Source organism: Pezoporus wallicus, unplaced genomic scaffold, assembly GCF_028554395.1.
Source record: "Pezoporus wallicus isolate ANWC-B61680 ecotype Strahan unplaced genomic scaffold, APGP_CSIRO_Pwel_v1 contig_4131, whole genome shotgun sequence".
Classification (NCBI taxonomy): Eukaryota; Metazoa; Chordata; class Aves; order Psittaciformes; family Psittacidae; genus Pezoporus; species Pezoporus wallicus.
This window is the reverse complement of record NW_026641950.1, coordinates 949,119-961,928: the sequence shown is the minus strand read 5'-3', so window position 1 is coordinate 961,928 and position 12,810 is coordinate 949,119. Positions and strand designations below refer to the sequence as shown.

Sequence of the window (12,810 nt, the reverse complement as noted above, 5' to 3'; positions counted from 1 at the left end):
CTTCCCTCAGCTCAGGGCTACTGCAATCACTGAGCGCAGCCCCAAACCGGCCATCATGAGGGGCGCCCTCAGCGGCAGCCCCACCTCCCGCTCGCGGCCGAACCCTCGCGAGAGGCCGCCGCTCGCTCCCGCGTTGCCACGTTCAAAGTCGCCGGCGGCGGGGACACGCGCGCCCGGCACACCGCCGCCCCGCCCCCCCGCGCCACCCGCCAATCGGAGCAGAGAGACGCCCCGCCTCGTTCTCGGGGCTGGTCCGCGATTGGCTGGTGGCGGGCGGGCCGGTCCGCGGTGCGTTTGGTGCTGCGCTGCCGTGGCCGCTGGCGCTCCCGCACGCGGCGCTCAGGTGGCGGCAGCGGTTCCTGGCTCGCTGTCGCTGCAGCGGCACGGGCTCCGCCCCGCCGTCGCCTGGCGGTGCGTGACAGGAGCTGCTATGGCCTCACGCAAGGGCTCCAGAGGCGCTGGCGGCAGCCCTAGCCCTGGCTCTAAGAGAGGTGAGCGGGGCCGCTGCGCCGTATCTCGGCGGGAAGGGGCGGGGGCTCCCGCGGACCCCGATGGGCGGCCGCCGGCGTGTAGCGCGGCGGGGCGGTGGCTGGGGAGCCCCGGAGCTGGGGGAGGGGAAGTGGTTGATGCCGCCCTTCAACGCGGGCAGGGGGGGCTCCCGGGCGAACTGAGAGGGTGCTGCGCCTTTCCCTGTATCCGTCCCTCCCGGCGGGCTGAGGTGCAGCTTCCCCCACCTGTCCCTTCGCCCGGCCCTGAGCTCCTCCGGCGCCGCGGGGGCTGGAGAGGGGGCGATGGCCGCGGTCTGTCTGTCCCTTGCGTTCCCCGCCGTTCCCCGCATTGGGAGTTCCCGTGGAGAAGAAACTTGGGTGGCCGGGCCTAGGCGGTGGGGACGCCCCTCGAAAGCTCACAGGAATGGCCGGGCTGGCCCCGGGCGAGTCTCGACATTTGTTGGTATCTCCGGAGAGGGTGCTCAGACCTTTTCCTCCAGAACCCTGTGATAGAACCAGAATGCCCAGCATCTGATGCTGGTGAAGTCGTTATTCTTGTGTTGAACTTGGACACTGGAGTATGTCCTTAGGCTGACCTGTTTAACCACACTGTTCTAAAGTTATTAGTTTTCTTGTAGATGTAGCATCTAGGATGATGGTTTCTGTAGGTATAGAAGGAAAGAGAAATAATCTTAAAAAACTTGCAAGTGTAAGGTTTTTTGAGACAGCTCCCCCAGATAAAGAACATCTTAGCAAATCTGTCTATTCATAAAATACTGTGTGTGGACAGCTTAGCTACAGAAACTATGTCTAGTAGCTTTTTTAAGCATAGCAGAAAGAGGAAAAAAGTATGTACTTCTGAAGTCACTATGCAACCGTGCACACTGTGCTGCACTGAAGAAAGGAAGTGATTTTAGAGATTGAATGTTTGCTCATTATATGTAATTTCTTTGGGTTTGAGATTCATATGCACAGAGCCCCAGTGGTGAAATGTGGCGGTAACACTGAAATAATATCTGCTGATATTCTCTGAATATAGCAGTAACATGGAGAACAGTGTCAATTAGGAGAGGGACTTCTTACAAGGACATCTAGTGATTGGACAAGGGGCAGTGGCTTTGAGATGAAAGAAGGTAGGTGTAGATTAGATGTTAGGAAGAAATTTACTGTGAGGGTGATGAGGCACTGGCACAGGTTGCCGAGAGAAGCTGTGGCTGCCCCATCCTTCGGCAGCGTTCAAAGCCAATCAGATAGCTTTGAGCAGCCTGGTGTAGTAGGAGGTGTCCCTGCCCGTGGCGGGGTGGGGGTGAGTGTTGAAACTAGATGATCTGTAAGGCCTCTTCTAACCCAAACCATACTGTGATTCTAATGAAAGGATGAATCATACAGGCTTAGTTTACCTATCACGTGATGAATTTAGGAGAAAAAGATTTCAAACATACTTAAGCATAAAACAGTTTAGAGATTATATTTAAATTATATAACAATATTCATAGAAATGTATTTTTTTTTTTTATTTTTCATTTTTAAAAGTAGCTTCTGTCATTGCTGGCCTATGCTGCAGAGTCTATATTATACTTTTCTTGCTTGGACTGGAGGTGCTTTGATCCTCATCCAGTATTAAACATCTAAATACAGATTTTCAATTACAATGCATTGAGAACATGCATCCCTGGTATGATTTTAAATACTGAATACAGGTCTGTTAATTCAGATATCACTGTAAAGCTGATAACTTTATCAGGAAACTGAATCTCTGACTTAGTAAAAAAGTATTCTGTTGGTTTTCATTTTAAATCTGAGTAAAATTTTATCTCTCTGTATTAAAAGATGTCTGGTTTGTGTAATTGCACAGGGGATTCTGTTTACTTTAATCCAGGAGAGGATGAAGCAGTATGAGTAATGGCTTAGGCACTCCCCTAAGATGTAACTGCTTTACACAAATGTTTTGTTAGTATCAGCAGCTCCTAGTTAGAATCCCTTGGACAACTGTAAAAATGACAGTGTGAAGCTGATGCTGTTTTCATAGTTGCAGCTGCAGAAGGAGGTAATGGATGATTACTCCTGTGCGAATAAAGGAACAGCTAGGGGAAGAGAGTCTTTAGAGCAGCCAGTAAGCCTTCCACAGCTGGGGGAAGTGAAAATGGGATAAGGAAGTAATTTTGAGACTGCTTTTAATTGAGACTGTGAAGTATAGAAACCTGAAGTTTGAGACTATTCCTGATAATGTTGTAGTATTCACTTTCACAGCAGTCTGGGAGAGGATGTGGCTTCTTGCCAAGGCGTTGCTCATAGCTCTGAAACCACTGAGGTTGACAGCACATCTAAAAATCTATTTGCTGAAGACAATGCCTGCATCTAATTGTGGTCATCTGCTTTTAGGTTTCTGCATCAGAAAATGTTGACAGTAATCTTGCAAATAGATGAAGTCCAAGATAGATCTAAGTCTAGTGTATATAGGGTTTGTGTGGGTTTGTTGTTTTTTTTTTCAGATTTTTTGAAATGTCAGAACTGGAATTAAATATTTTTTAGAAATAGAACTCTGTGTTTTACTTTAAAAAATCATATTCTAGAAGCTGTCAAATCAGTCCTGACTAAAAATGCTTAAACTTGTATATAAGCTTTATATTGCTTATGATGAATACTTCTTTGAAAGCGACACAGAATTAAATAAATATGGCAATGATTATATTTGGAGTACAAAAATGAAAACCAGGTCAAAATTTGACAGTTTGAGGATACTTGGAGAGGGAAACATGTTTGTTATTTACTGGAAAGTTTGGCTGTGTGTCCTTACCCCACAGGATCTATTGTAAAAAATGTGGCTTCTATAAAGGAAGAAAATCAGTTTTAGACATGTAGATGAAATAACAGATACTTGCTGGAATATTACTCAAAGCTTCATTAGACAAGGGACAGGCATGTCACCTGGTCATGAATTAACTCCCTCAAATCTCATGAGATGGGAGATTTGGAAATGTCTTGGGTATTAGCACTTACAGGAAAGCCTTCCAGTAAGAGTGAAGATCAGCAGCCCAGCTGCTTTTGAAACACAGTGTTGTGTGTTTCAAAACCCAGGACACACAGATAGCTGAAAAAATATGAATTACTTTGTAAGCTATCCTAAGGTGTAGAAGTAAGAGTACTAATGATAAGGCATCTGTCATTGTGGTGTTGTCTTTTATCTTACAGTATGTAAGCAAAGACTTACTTAAACATAATTATCACCGATCATATAGTTGGGCAACAATTGCTGTCTGTTTTCTTTGTGTTTCTAACAAGTGGGTGAGTGGTTCTCCAGTAAGGCCGACACTACACAAACCACATTTCCAACACAAGGCATTGTCTATATTTACAGACAACTGTATTTTATATTGAAAGAAAAAAAAGTCCTAGCTCTGCTAGTTCTGAGGCTTTGTCATGGCGCAGGTAGAAATCAAAGAACTCTACTGTTGCTTTGATAAATTTTCTTTAATCTCTGTAGTAATGATTGAGATCATCTTCTGACATTCTTTACTTTTCTCTGCAAGATCCCAGATGTTTGATTTAACTTTTTCTGGTTTTAACAATGTAGCTTCCTTATATATCCAAATACAAAGGTACTACCAAGCTTTTAACTCCTTTTACTCATCTTTTAGACCTTCTAATGTCCCTTAATCCAGACCTTTCACTAATTTCTGTCTTTTCAACTTTCTTCAAATTTGAATTATATATTTATTTGGTATACAGTAAAGTTGACCTGATAATAATATTACTTCTTATTTTAGTTAACAGGATCAGTTCTAGAAAGGTAGTTGTCTGTTAATTTGCATGAACTTTGACATTTTAGCTCATCTCTGTTTTAAAGACTACTTTATAGTGTATTCTCTCTGGGTGAGACTCTCTATTAGTGGGTGTTGTTGTTTTTGTGGTTTGTTTTTTGTTTTTTTTTTTTATTTACCTAAGGAGCAGAGAAAGATCATTGACTAAACAGGTTGCTCTTTTGTTGGCTCTTGGGAGTGTTGAACTTTGCATCACTGCTTCCAATGCATGTGGGACTGTTTGTGCCTTCTCTGGTTTCTCAGCTACCCAGCTGTGCTGTGGTATAACGACTCATCTTTTTACTCTGTGGATTCTATGTAAATATGATGCTCCCATCTTTCTAAAAATTCTGTCTTATCTAATTTCTGACCTGAGCTAGTGGGCTTGTTTTTATGCTCTTGGCTTTGCAATTGTGTAGTGTATTCTCTGATTTCTTGTGTTACAATTTATCCATCATATCCTTCTTGATTTTAATTGTAATCCTTAGGAAGAAGGGTATTAAGGTGTTGGAGTACATAAGTGAGGTGTAAATTTGAGTTGCTCTGTGGGGCTTCACAAATGTTTTGACTGGTTTGTCCAAGTCTAACTCCTAGTGTTTGCTGGACTAATACAGATCATTATGAATTCAGCTAGTACACTGCTCAGTACTTTGATTTGTCTATTTAAACTCAGTGTTACAGTGTTTTTGTGTCACATCTTTGGTGTTCAGGTGTATGCAACAGAATGTTACTACTTTGTTAGAGTTGCTATAGGCTATTGCAGACAGATGAGAAATTCTTTGTGTCTCACAGGCAGAATCTTTATATACTGTTCTAGAAATGTTGCTGTGATTTCTTCACTGAGCTTATCCTATTGCCTAATTTAGTTGCTTACAACTAGTTGAAGATCTTGAATTATTATTAATGTCAGATATTGCTGTTTTTTTAAACAGTTTGGCATAGACTGTTAAAAAACGTATCTATTTGGATGGATTTAATCAGAAAAGTTGATTATGGTTTGTGGGACTAATACTAGATCTCTGAATTTTAATGGCATCTAAATGCAAAACCATGAAATGCAGGCAGCCACCTCTATGATTCGTCTGTCTGCCTTGCATCTTGGTCAAGATGGCAGTTCTGGAAAACATGTTGACATATTGTAAAATAATCTGCCAAATTAAGTAGTGGTAGCAACAGTAATGATCCAAACATCTGTAATTTACATGGTATGCTGCTGCAGTGTCATCACTGAAATTCCTGGTTCTCCTGTACAAAACTCGAGGCAGTACCGTTTCAAATAAGTAAGTTTTCTTATCTCTGACTACACAAAAGTGATGTAGATAACATTCTTACAGTTGTAAACACATGTATTCCCCTGTATACTTGAGCAGATTTGCATTGGAATAGTGAGTCCTTGATAAACCTCTTTGTTCATTCATCTAGAACTGGAGTTAAATGACTTCCATATTCATAGAATCATAGAATAATTAGGGTTGGAAAGGACCTTAAGATCATCACGTTCCAGCCCCCCTGCCGTGGGCAGGGACACCTTACACTAAATCATATCACCCAAGGCCTTGTCCAACCTGGTCTTGAACACTGCCAGCGATGGATCATTCACAACCTCCCTGGGCAACCCATTCCAGTGCCTCACCACCCTAACAGGAAAGAATTTCCTCCTTATATCCAATCTAAACTTCCCCTGTTTAAGTTTTAACCCGTTTCCCCTTGTCCTGTCACTACAGTCCTTAATGAAGAGTCCCTCCCCAGCATCCCTATAGGCCCCCTTCAGATATTTCCTGATATTTGTTCTCTTTGATTTTTCTCAAAGTATTATTTTAGGTTTTAAGATTGATACCTAAGTATAGCAGGATTGGCTAAAAAAAAAAAAAAAAAAGAGCCTGAACCTTTTCCCTCTTTCAGTACTTCTTGGGAATTTTGGAGCGATGGTAGATGCTTCTAGAGATGCTCCTGCTTGATAAAGACATCAAGGAAAGTTCTCCTGTCCCTTTTGATCTAGTGTGGTCTGAAATCCTGGGCTTGCTGTGTTGTCTAATATATCTTACCTGCATGCAAGAAGTCATTGTGGGCTAAAAGGTATTATTACTCATGGTGCTTCAATATGGAGGAGCCTTATACTTGACATCTGCGAGGATATCTGTGTTCATATATTTTTTTAAGTATATCATCAAGAGTTTAAATGTTATGCAAGAGAAGTAACCTTTTCAATTGCCTTTGGAGGATAGGATTTACTTAAAATGCTAGGAGGAGAACCTAAAGTACTAAAGTAATCCCAGTGTGACAGATTTTGCCAATTACTCAGAGAATGCACGTGAAAATTCCCCATCTGAGCTAGACTAGGTTCAGACTCCAGGTATGTATATTAGATTGGGGGATTAAGGCGTTACATTTTTTTACAGTTCAATGCTATATGTCTGTATTCAACTTAATCCAGTCAGAGATTGCTCTGCAGTCTTCTGTTTTTCAATTCCCCTTCTCTGTACCTGAATTAGTAGTGCAGTTCATAGGTGAACCACACAGGGAACTGACAACCTGAAAGCTGACTCTCCTTTTTCCCCCAGACTGGCTCAGCTCACAGCTTTATGGAAAGTCGTTTAGGTAGAAGGGAAGAGATGACAATGGGTGGCTGGGCATTGAGGCATGGTAAGGTTGAATCTGGAGTTTTATGTTTGATCATGTCATCATGGAGCGGTAGTGTGAACATAGAAGGTGAATGGTTTGGTTGGATATGCTAATGTAATGGCTGGATATGTAAGGACTTCAGTAAAATCAACAAAGTTTACCAGGAGTAGAAGATTGTTTCTTATTACAGAGTGCATAAAGAGGTGAGATTCCAATATTGCTATTTCTTTAAACTCAAACCCCTTTTAGCTATCACCTGTCTGAAAAAAATAACCATTTTCAGCTGGACATTTCTGGATCACTTTGAAACATGTAATAACTGTTCTTGTGCTAATTCTTATGTTGAATTCTTCATTATAGAGATCTTGAGCAGAGGAGTTCAGATTTACTCCAAGTGGTTCTTTCCTGATGAAGAGCACAAACTGGTAATTTGTGTGCATAGCCTGCAGCAACCTTTTTTCCTAACTGCATCCTACGGGCTACCTCTTTGCATGGAAGAGTTTTGAGCTATGCTTTGAAGTGGAAACTATAGCTCTATTATGTGTCTTTAAACACACTGGAAATAAGTATGCAGATAAGCGTATACTGAGTTTGAACAGACTGTGTGGTTCAGCTTTGTTAGAACTTTTTAAATGAAACAAATTTTAGACTGCTTCATGTGTAGTTGCACTGTTATTATGCATGTACTTACCCAGTGTAACAAATGCTTCCAAGTAGTTTGTTTGAAGATTTTCTTCATAAAATATTTAATAGCTAGGGGTTTTGTGACTATTGCATAGCAGTTTTCTTGCTTCACGTTTTTATTTCCTGAGGTTCTGTTGAATGACAATTAATTACTAATGTAACAAATCTCACTTTTTACACTAGTGTTTTATTAAGTTTGAGTTGTGTTGTGCCTTTATTTAATACTAAAAGAAAAAGGTTCACATAGTAGTTTTGTAGCTGTGGTACTATTTCTTTCCATAGTAACTGGAGGGGACAGCTGTATGTTTTGAAACAAGAAAGCTGTGAAAAGAGCAGTATTTTTGCAACTGCGATCTCTTAGCAATGTATTTTAACAAACATTTTTAAAACCGTAGGTGTGAGACTCTTTTGAACTTTGTAGGAGTTGCAGATGCATAGTGCCTCTATGAACTAACCCCTAGTTACCTTGATGTAGGGTTTTTGTTGTTTTTTTTTGTTTTGGTTTGTTTTTGGTTTTTTTTTTTTTTTGTGAGCAGAAACCTGCAAATAGCAAGAGTTGTAGGTACTTGCATGGCAACTAGAGTTTTAGTTGCTTCTATTTGAAACTTCCTCAAACCATGCGAAAAATTGAAACAATATAATCTGTTTTCTTTCTTTTGTAGCATAATTGGGACTTGTTGCTAAAACAAATTGATATTTGTCGGTATGGTCAACTTGTCCCATATGACAAGATAGGAAAATGGAACAAGGAAAAATACTCTAAAATTAATTCCAGTGTGCTCCACACAATGAGGATTTTCAACCTTATGGAATAGAAACTCTTAAAGGTCACTACCAACAGAATTTGCATGTTCTGGGCTTAAGCATTTCTTGTGTTTCTTTTCCACATTTACCTTTTGTGATCTCTGCTCTGACCTAAATACCACCAAATACTTAATTAACCTAGTAATTATGTAGGACTATCGGCTGCCTTAAATCATTCAAATACAAGATGGGTAAATTGTTTAATTTTAGATTGGATTATTTCCAAATGTTCTGTGGGAGAGAGTTGGCTAATCAAAATAGCACCTATTAAAAGTCTTTGTCATCTACACAGTTAAAATTGGTATTAATTTTGTCTCATCAGTGTTATAGCTGATACAAGTATGTTGATCCTGTAATAGAAAACAAGCTAATTTTTTTTTTATAAGCTTGTAGTCTTATCCTGGAACTTCTTGGCTTGATGTTTAACTCAAGTAAATTTATAACAGCCAAGTTCTGCATTCAGTTTTGAATGTGAATTCTTTTTTTTGTGTGTGTGTGTTTGTATACACGTACAATAACACTTCAGAAAATTGACTGAAGTGTTTGGGACAAATATCAGACTGTAGGAAAGTATACTTAGTCTAAATAGATCTGTATGGAAGAGTAAATAGATAACAAGCAATATTTTTATTCTGTCTTTAAAGGACTTAATGTGTCTGTCCTGAAGTGCTGAATCTTTAAGCCTGTGAAGAAAAGGTTTTATAAAAAATAATAGAAGTAATCCAAACTATGATACCTGAATAGTAATGGGGCATGAGGCACTAGCACAGGTTGCCCAGAGAAGCTGTGGCTGCTCCATCCCTGGTAGTATTCAAGGACAGGTTGGATGGGGTTTTGAGCAACTTGATCTAGTAGAAGGTGTTCCTGCCCATGGCAGGGGTGTTGGAACTGGATAAGCTTTAAAGTCCCTTCCAGCCCGATCCGTTCTGTGATGGATGCATTAAATACTGCTGTAAATACATTCCTGTTGACAGTATTCATTATACAACTCATTTAAGTTGTAAGCAGTGTTGGTTTTATCCATTTAAACTATGTGCACATCTGTGTATAGTTTTCCTTGTAATAAATCCTAATTGAGGAACTAATCAAAAAAGATGTTCATCTGGATAATCAAAAAGGAAAACCTCAAACATGGCTTGGACAAAATTTGACTGGCTTTTGGAAGCAGTCGTATTCCTAGCACGTTTAGAAAAGAAGCAGGTGCAGGTTCAGGATTTTCTTTTACTAACACGTATCTGTGCATTCATTTTTACCTCATCTGACTTCAGCAGTAATGCTTAGATAAACAGAACTCCAGAGGAAAGTAACAGCAGCAGCTTGTATGGTAGCAAACAGCTGGTCTCCCTAAACCTCACTGAAAAGTGCAGAGCTAGAATCGCAAGTAGAATTCAGTGTTGTGATGTGTTTAGATGAAGTGCCTTTGACAAGTCTTATGGAACTATGCAACCTTTCAGGGCGGAATTTCTCATTAAGTTTCTTTTTTGTCTTTAATTTGTGTCTGTGTTTTAGAGACAAAAACTTCTGTTCCTTTAAAAAGATAAAACAGCAAATCTAGTCATTCTTCTGATGTTTCTTTTATGAGTAGATTACTTGTGGATAAATTTTCTGATTTTTGTTGTGTATGTAGTAGAAGAATCACTTGAATGGAAAGCAGTCAGGATTTGTTCGCTGTTTGTAAGACAGAATGCATGTAATTGCATAAGAATAATGATGAAAACAAACGCTATCCTTGGAATGATCCTTGACCTCAGTCAGCCTGATGCTAATCTTATTCTTGATGTGTGCTGGATTTTTTTCTGACAAATAATTAATTCCGTCTTGGTAACAAATCACCTTAGTTTGCAACTAAAAAACTCTTCCGAATGTTGTGGTGCTTCCTGTGAACCAGAAAGGTATCTATAGGCTTAAAAATACTTGACTTATAACAGCATGTATTCAGAAATAGGCTAACTTTTTAAAAGTATTGACCATCTCTCTTTATAAATTGAATATAAAAAAGAAAAATCGACATATATCAGCTATTTTACCTGAAGTGTATTTTCAGATAATAGGATTGAGGAGCTGATGCTGTGTTGGAAAAAGTGCCTTCGTACTTCTCAGCAAATATACTTAAATAATCAGAGCTCTTACTCAGGATAGAGTAGAAAAAGTTTTAATTCCATTTTCTTCCTGAAGAAAAGGTTTGGCTGACTTCTAGTTTTGCAGCTGCTGTTTATGTGGTATACTTGAACAGAAGTGAGAGTGTATACTTTAAATTCTTGTTGTTGAAACTGTTCCAATCCAATGTGAAACAAAAGATTCAGGCTGCTGAGGGTGAGCATGGGGATAGGCCAGTTATGTCTAGAGTCCCCTTCTTTACCTAGAAAGGAGGGAAAGAAATGTGCTTTAGTCTCTATTTTGCAGAGCTCCTCTCTTACAAATTCCTGTTGTGGCCACTTAAGATAATGACTATGCATGAATAAATAGCTTCATCATGAAGGACTAAAATGGCTTTGTTCTCATACCCTTGGGCATGCTTAAATATGTGATTTAGACCTCTGAAGAAATTCAGACACTGTTCCTCATAGGAGAAAACTGAATCTCTGATTTTTCACATCCTGGTTAAGTGCTGAATTCAAGGGGGTCGTTCAATGGAATCACTTCATCTTTTGAAGGGAGGAGCTTCCTTTCACTAGGGAAGTTCAGCAAGGCACTTATGATCCTACAGTTCCTTTACATAATTTTTTGGTGCATGTCTTTTCTTTTTTTTTGTCTCTTTCAGTTGGCCACCAGCAGCATCTCTACAGTCAGCCTGCTTAGTTGTCACATCCTGAGTTTATGACTTTGCTTGTTTTCAATATTTATGCTCTTTGATTGTTTGCATAGTAGGATACTTCACTGTGAGAAATCTGACTGAAAATTAAGTACCTTAAAGGCTTATGTGAGGATCGATATGTGGAATAAGGAAAAATTCCTCAAATACTAAAGTAAAAATCAGTCAAGTTGGCAGCAAGAAAGACAAACTTGCTTTTCACTTGGTTAACTTATTATTTTGACTTTAAGTTCTGGTCTTTGTGTTTTCTTTGATCTTTCTGTTCCATTTCCCTGTTCTTCACTAGAAAGTTTCAGATTTAGTTTATTGAAGTCCTTTGATAATGTGCACAGGTATCTTTATAACCATATAGACTATATTATAGTCTATAGTCTATTAGAGAAGAGATTCGGAGCAGCCCTGTGGAAAACGACTTGGGGGTGGTGGTTGATGAGAAACTGAACATGAGCAGGCAGTGTGCACTCACAGCCCAGAACGCCAACCGTATCCTGGGCCGCATCAAAAGGAGGGTGACCAGCAGGTCAAAGGAGGTGATCCTGCCCCTCTACTCTGCTCTTGTGAGACCTCACCTGGAGCATTGTGTGCAGTTCTGGTGTCCTCAACATAAAAAGGACATGGAACTGTTGGAACAAGTCCAGAGAAAGGCCATGAGGATGATCAGGGGACTGGAGCACCTCCTGTATGAAGACAGGCTGAGGAAGTTGGGGCTGTTCAGCCTGGAGAAGAGAAGGCTGAGTGGAGACCTCATGGCAGCCTTCCAGTATCTGGAGGGGGCTATAGGAATGCTGGGGAGAGATACTTCATTAGGGACTGTAGTGTAAGGACAACAGGTAACAGGTTCAAACTTAAACAGGGGAAGTTTAGATTGGATATAAGGAATAAATTCTTTCCTGTGAGGGTGGTGAGGCACTGGAATGGGCTGCCCAGGGAGGTTGTGAATGCTCCATCCCTGGCAGTGTTCAAGGCCAGGTTGGACAGAGCCTTCGGTGATATGGTTTAGTGTGAGGTGTCCCTGCCCATGGCAGGGGGGTTGGAACTAGATGATCTTAGGGTCCTTTCCAACCCTAAGTATTCTATGATTCTATATAAAGTGCAGAGCAGATAATTTAGTTTTTAATGATAATAATAATAATAAAAAGGCCAGGTTTGGGTCCGTCCCCGTCCCCCCCCATTTCCATTAAGGTTGCAGTGGTGAAGATATTTTAGATAGCAAAAGGAAGAATCAGTTTCATATCACAAAGAATTTATATTGAATTTATTAAAAGTAAACCTTTACCTTAAGCTTTAGATCTTGAAAGACCCTGCTGTCATGATTGTTTGTAAAAAAAAAAAAACAAACAAATTTCTGAGTATGGATATTTGTGAAAATTTTAGATTGGAATATTTTGTATGTGAAACCACAATTATTTCCTTAAAAGTTTATGTCTTATCTGTAAAAACAACAGAGAGAAAACAATAATCCTGTCTCCCTTAAAAATGAAAGAGAGTTTGTAAAAGCTCATCAGAAATGCAGATTTGTCCATTAAAATTGTATTATTCCACCACTGGTACAATTAATGAAAATAAAACATTAAAATTGGTCTTACCTCAGGATAGTACT

At 39.9% G+C, this 12,810-nt stretch overlaps 1 protein-coding gene across 2 annotated transcripts in view; it reads left to right on the top strand.

Annotated features, from left to right (window-relative positions):
* Positions 1-203: 203 nt before the first annotated feature.
* The window catches only part of ASPH (aspartate beta-hydroxylase), a 111,639-nt gene continuing 99,032 nt past the window's right edge, over positions 204-12,810 (top strand). For both annotated transcript variants that reach the window (XM_057426241.1, XM_057426240.1), the window contains exon 1: positions 204-491. In XM_057426241.1, coding sequence (XP_057282224.1) covers positions 431-491 — 61 coding nt within the window. In that variant the 5' untranslated portion in view covers positions 204-430. The remainder of the gene's footprint in view (positions 492-12,810) is intronic.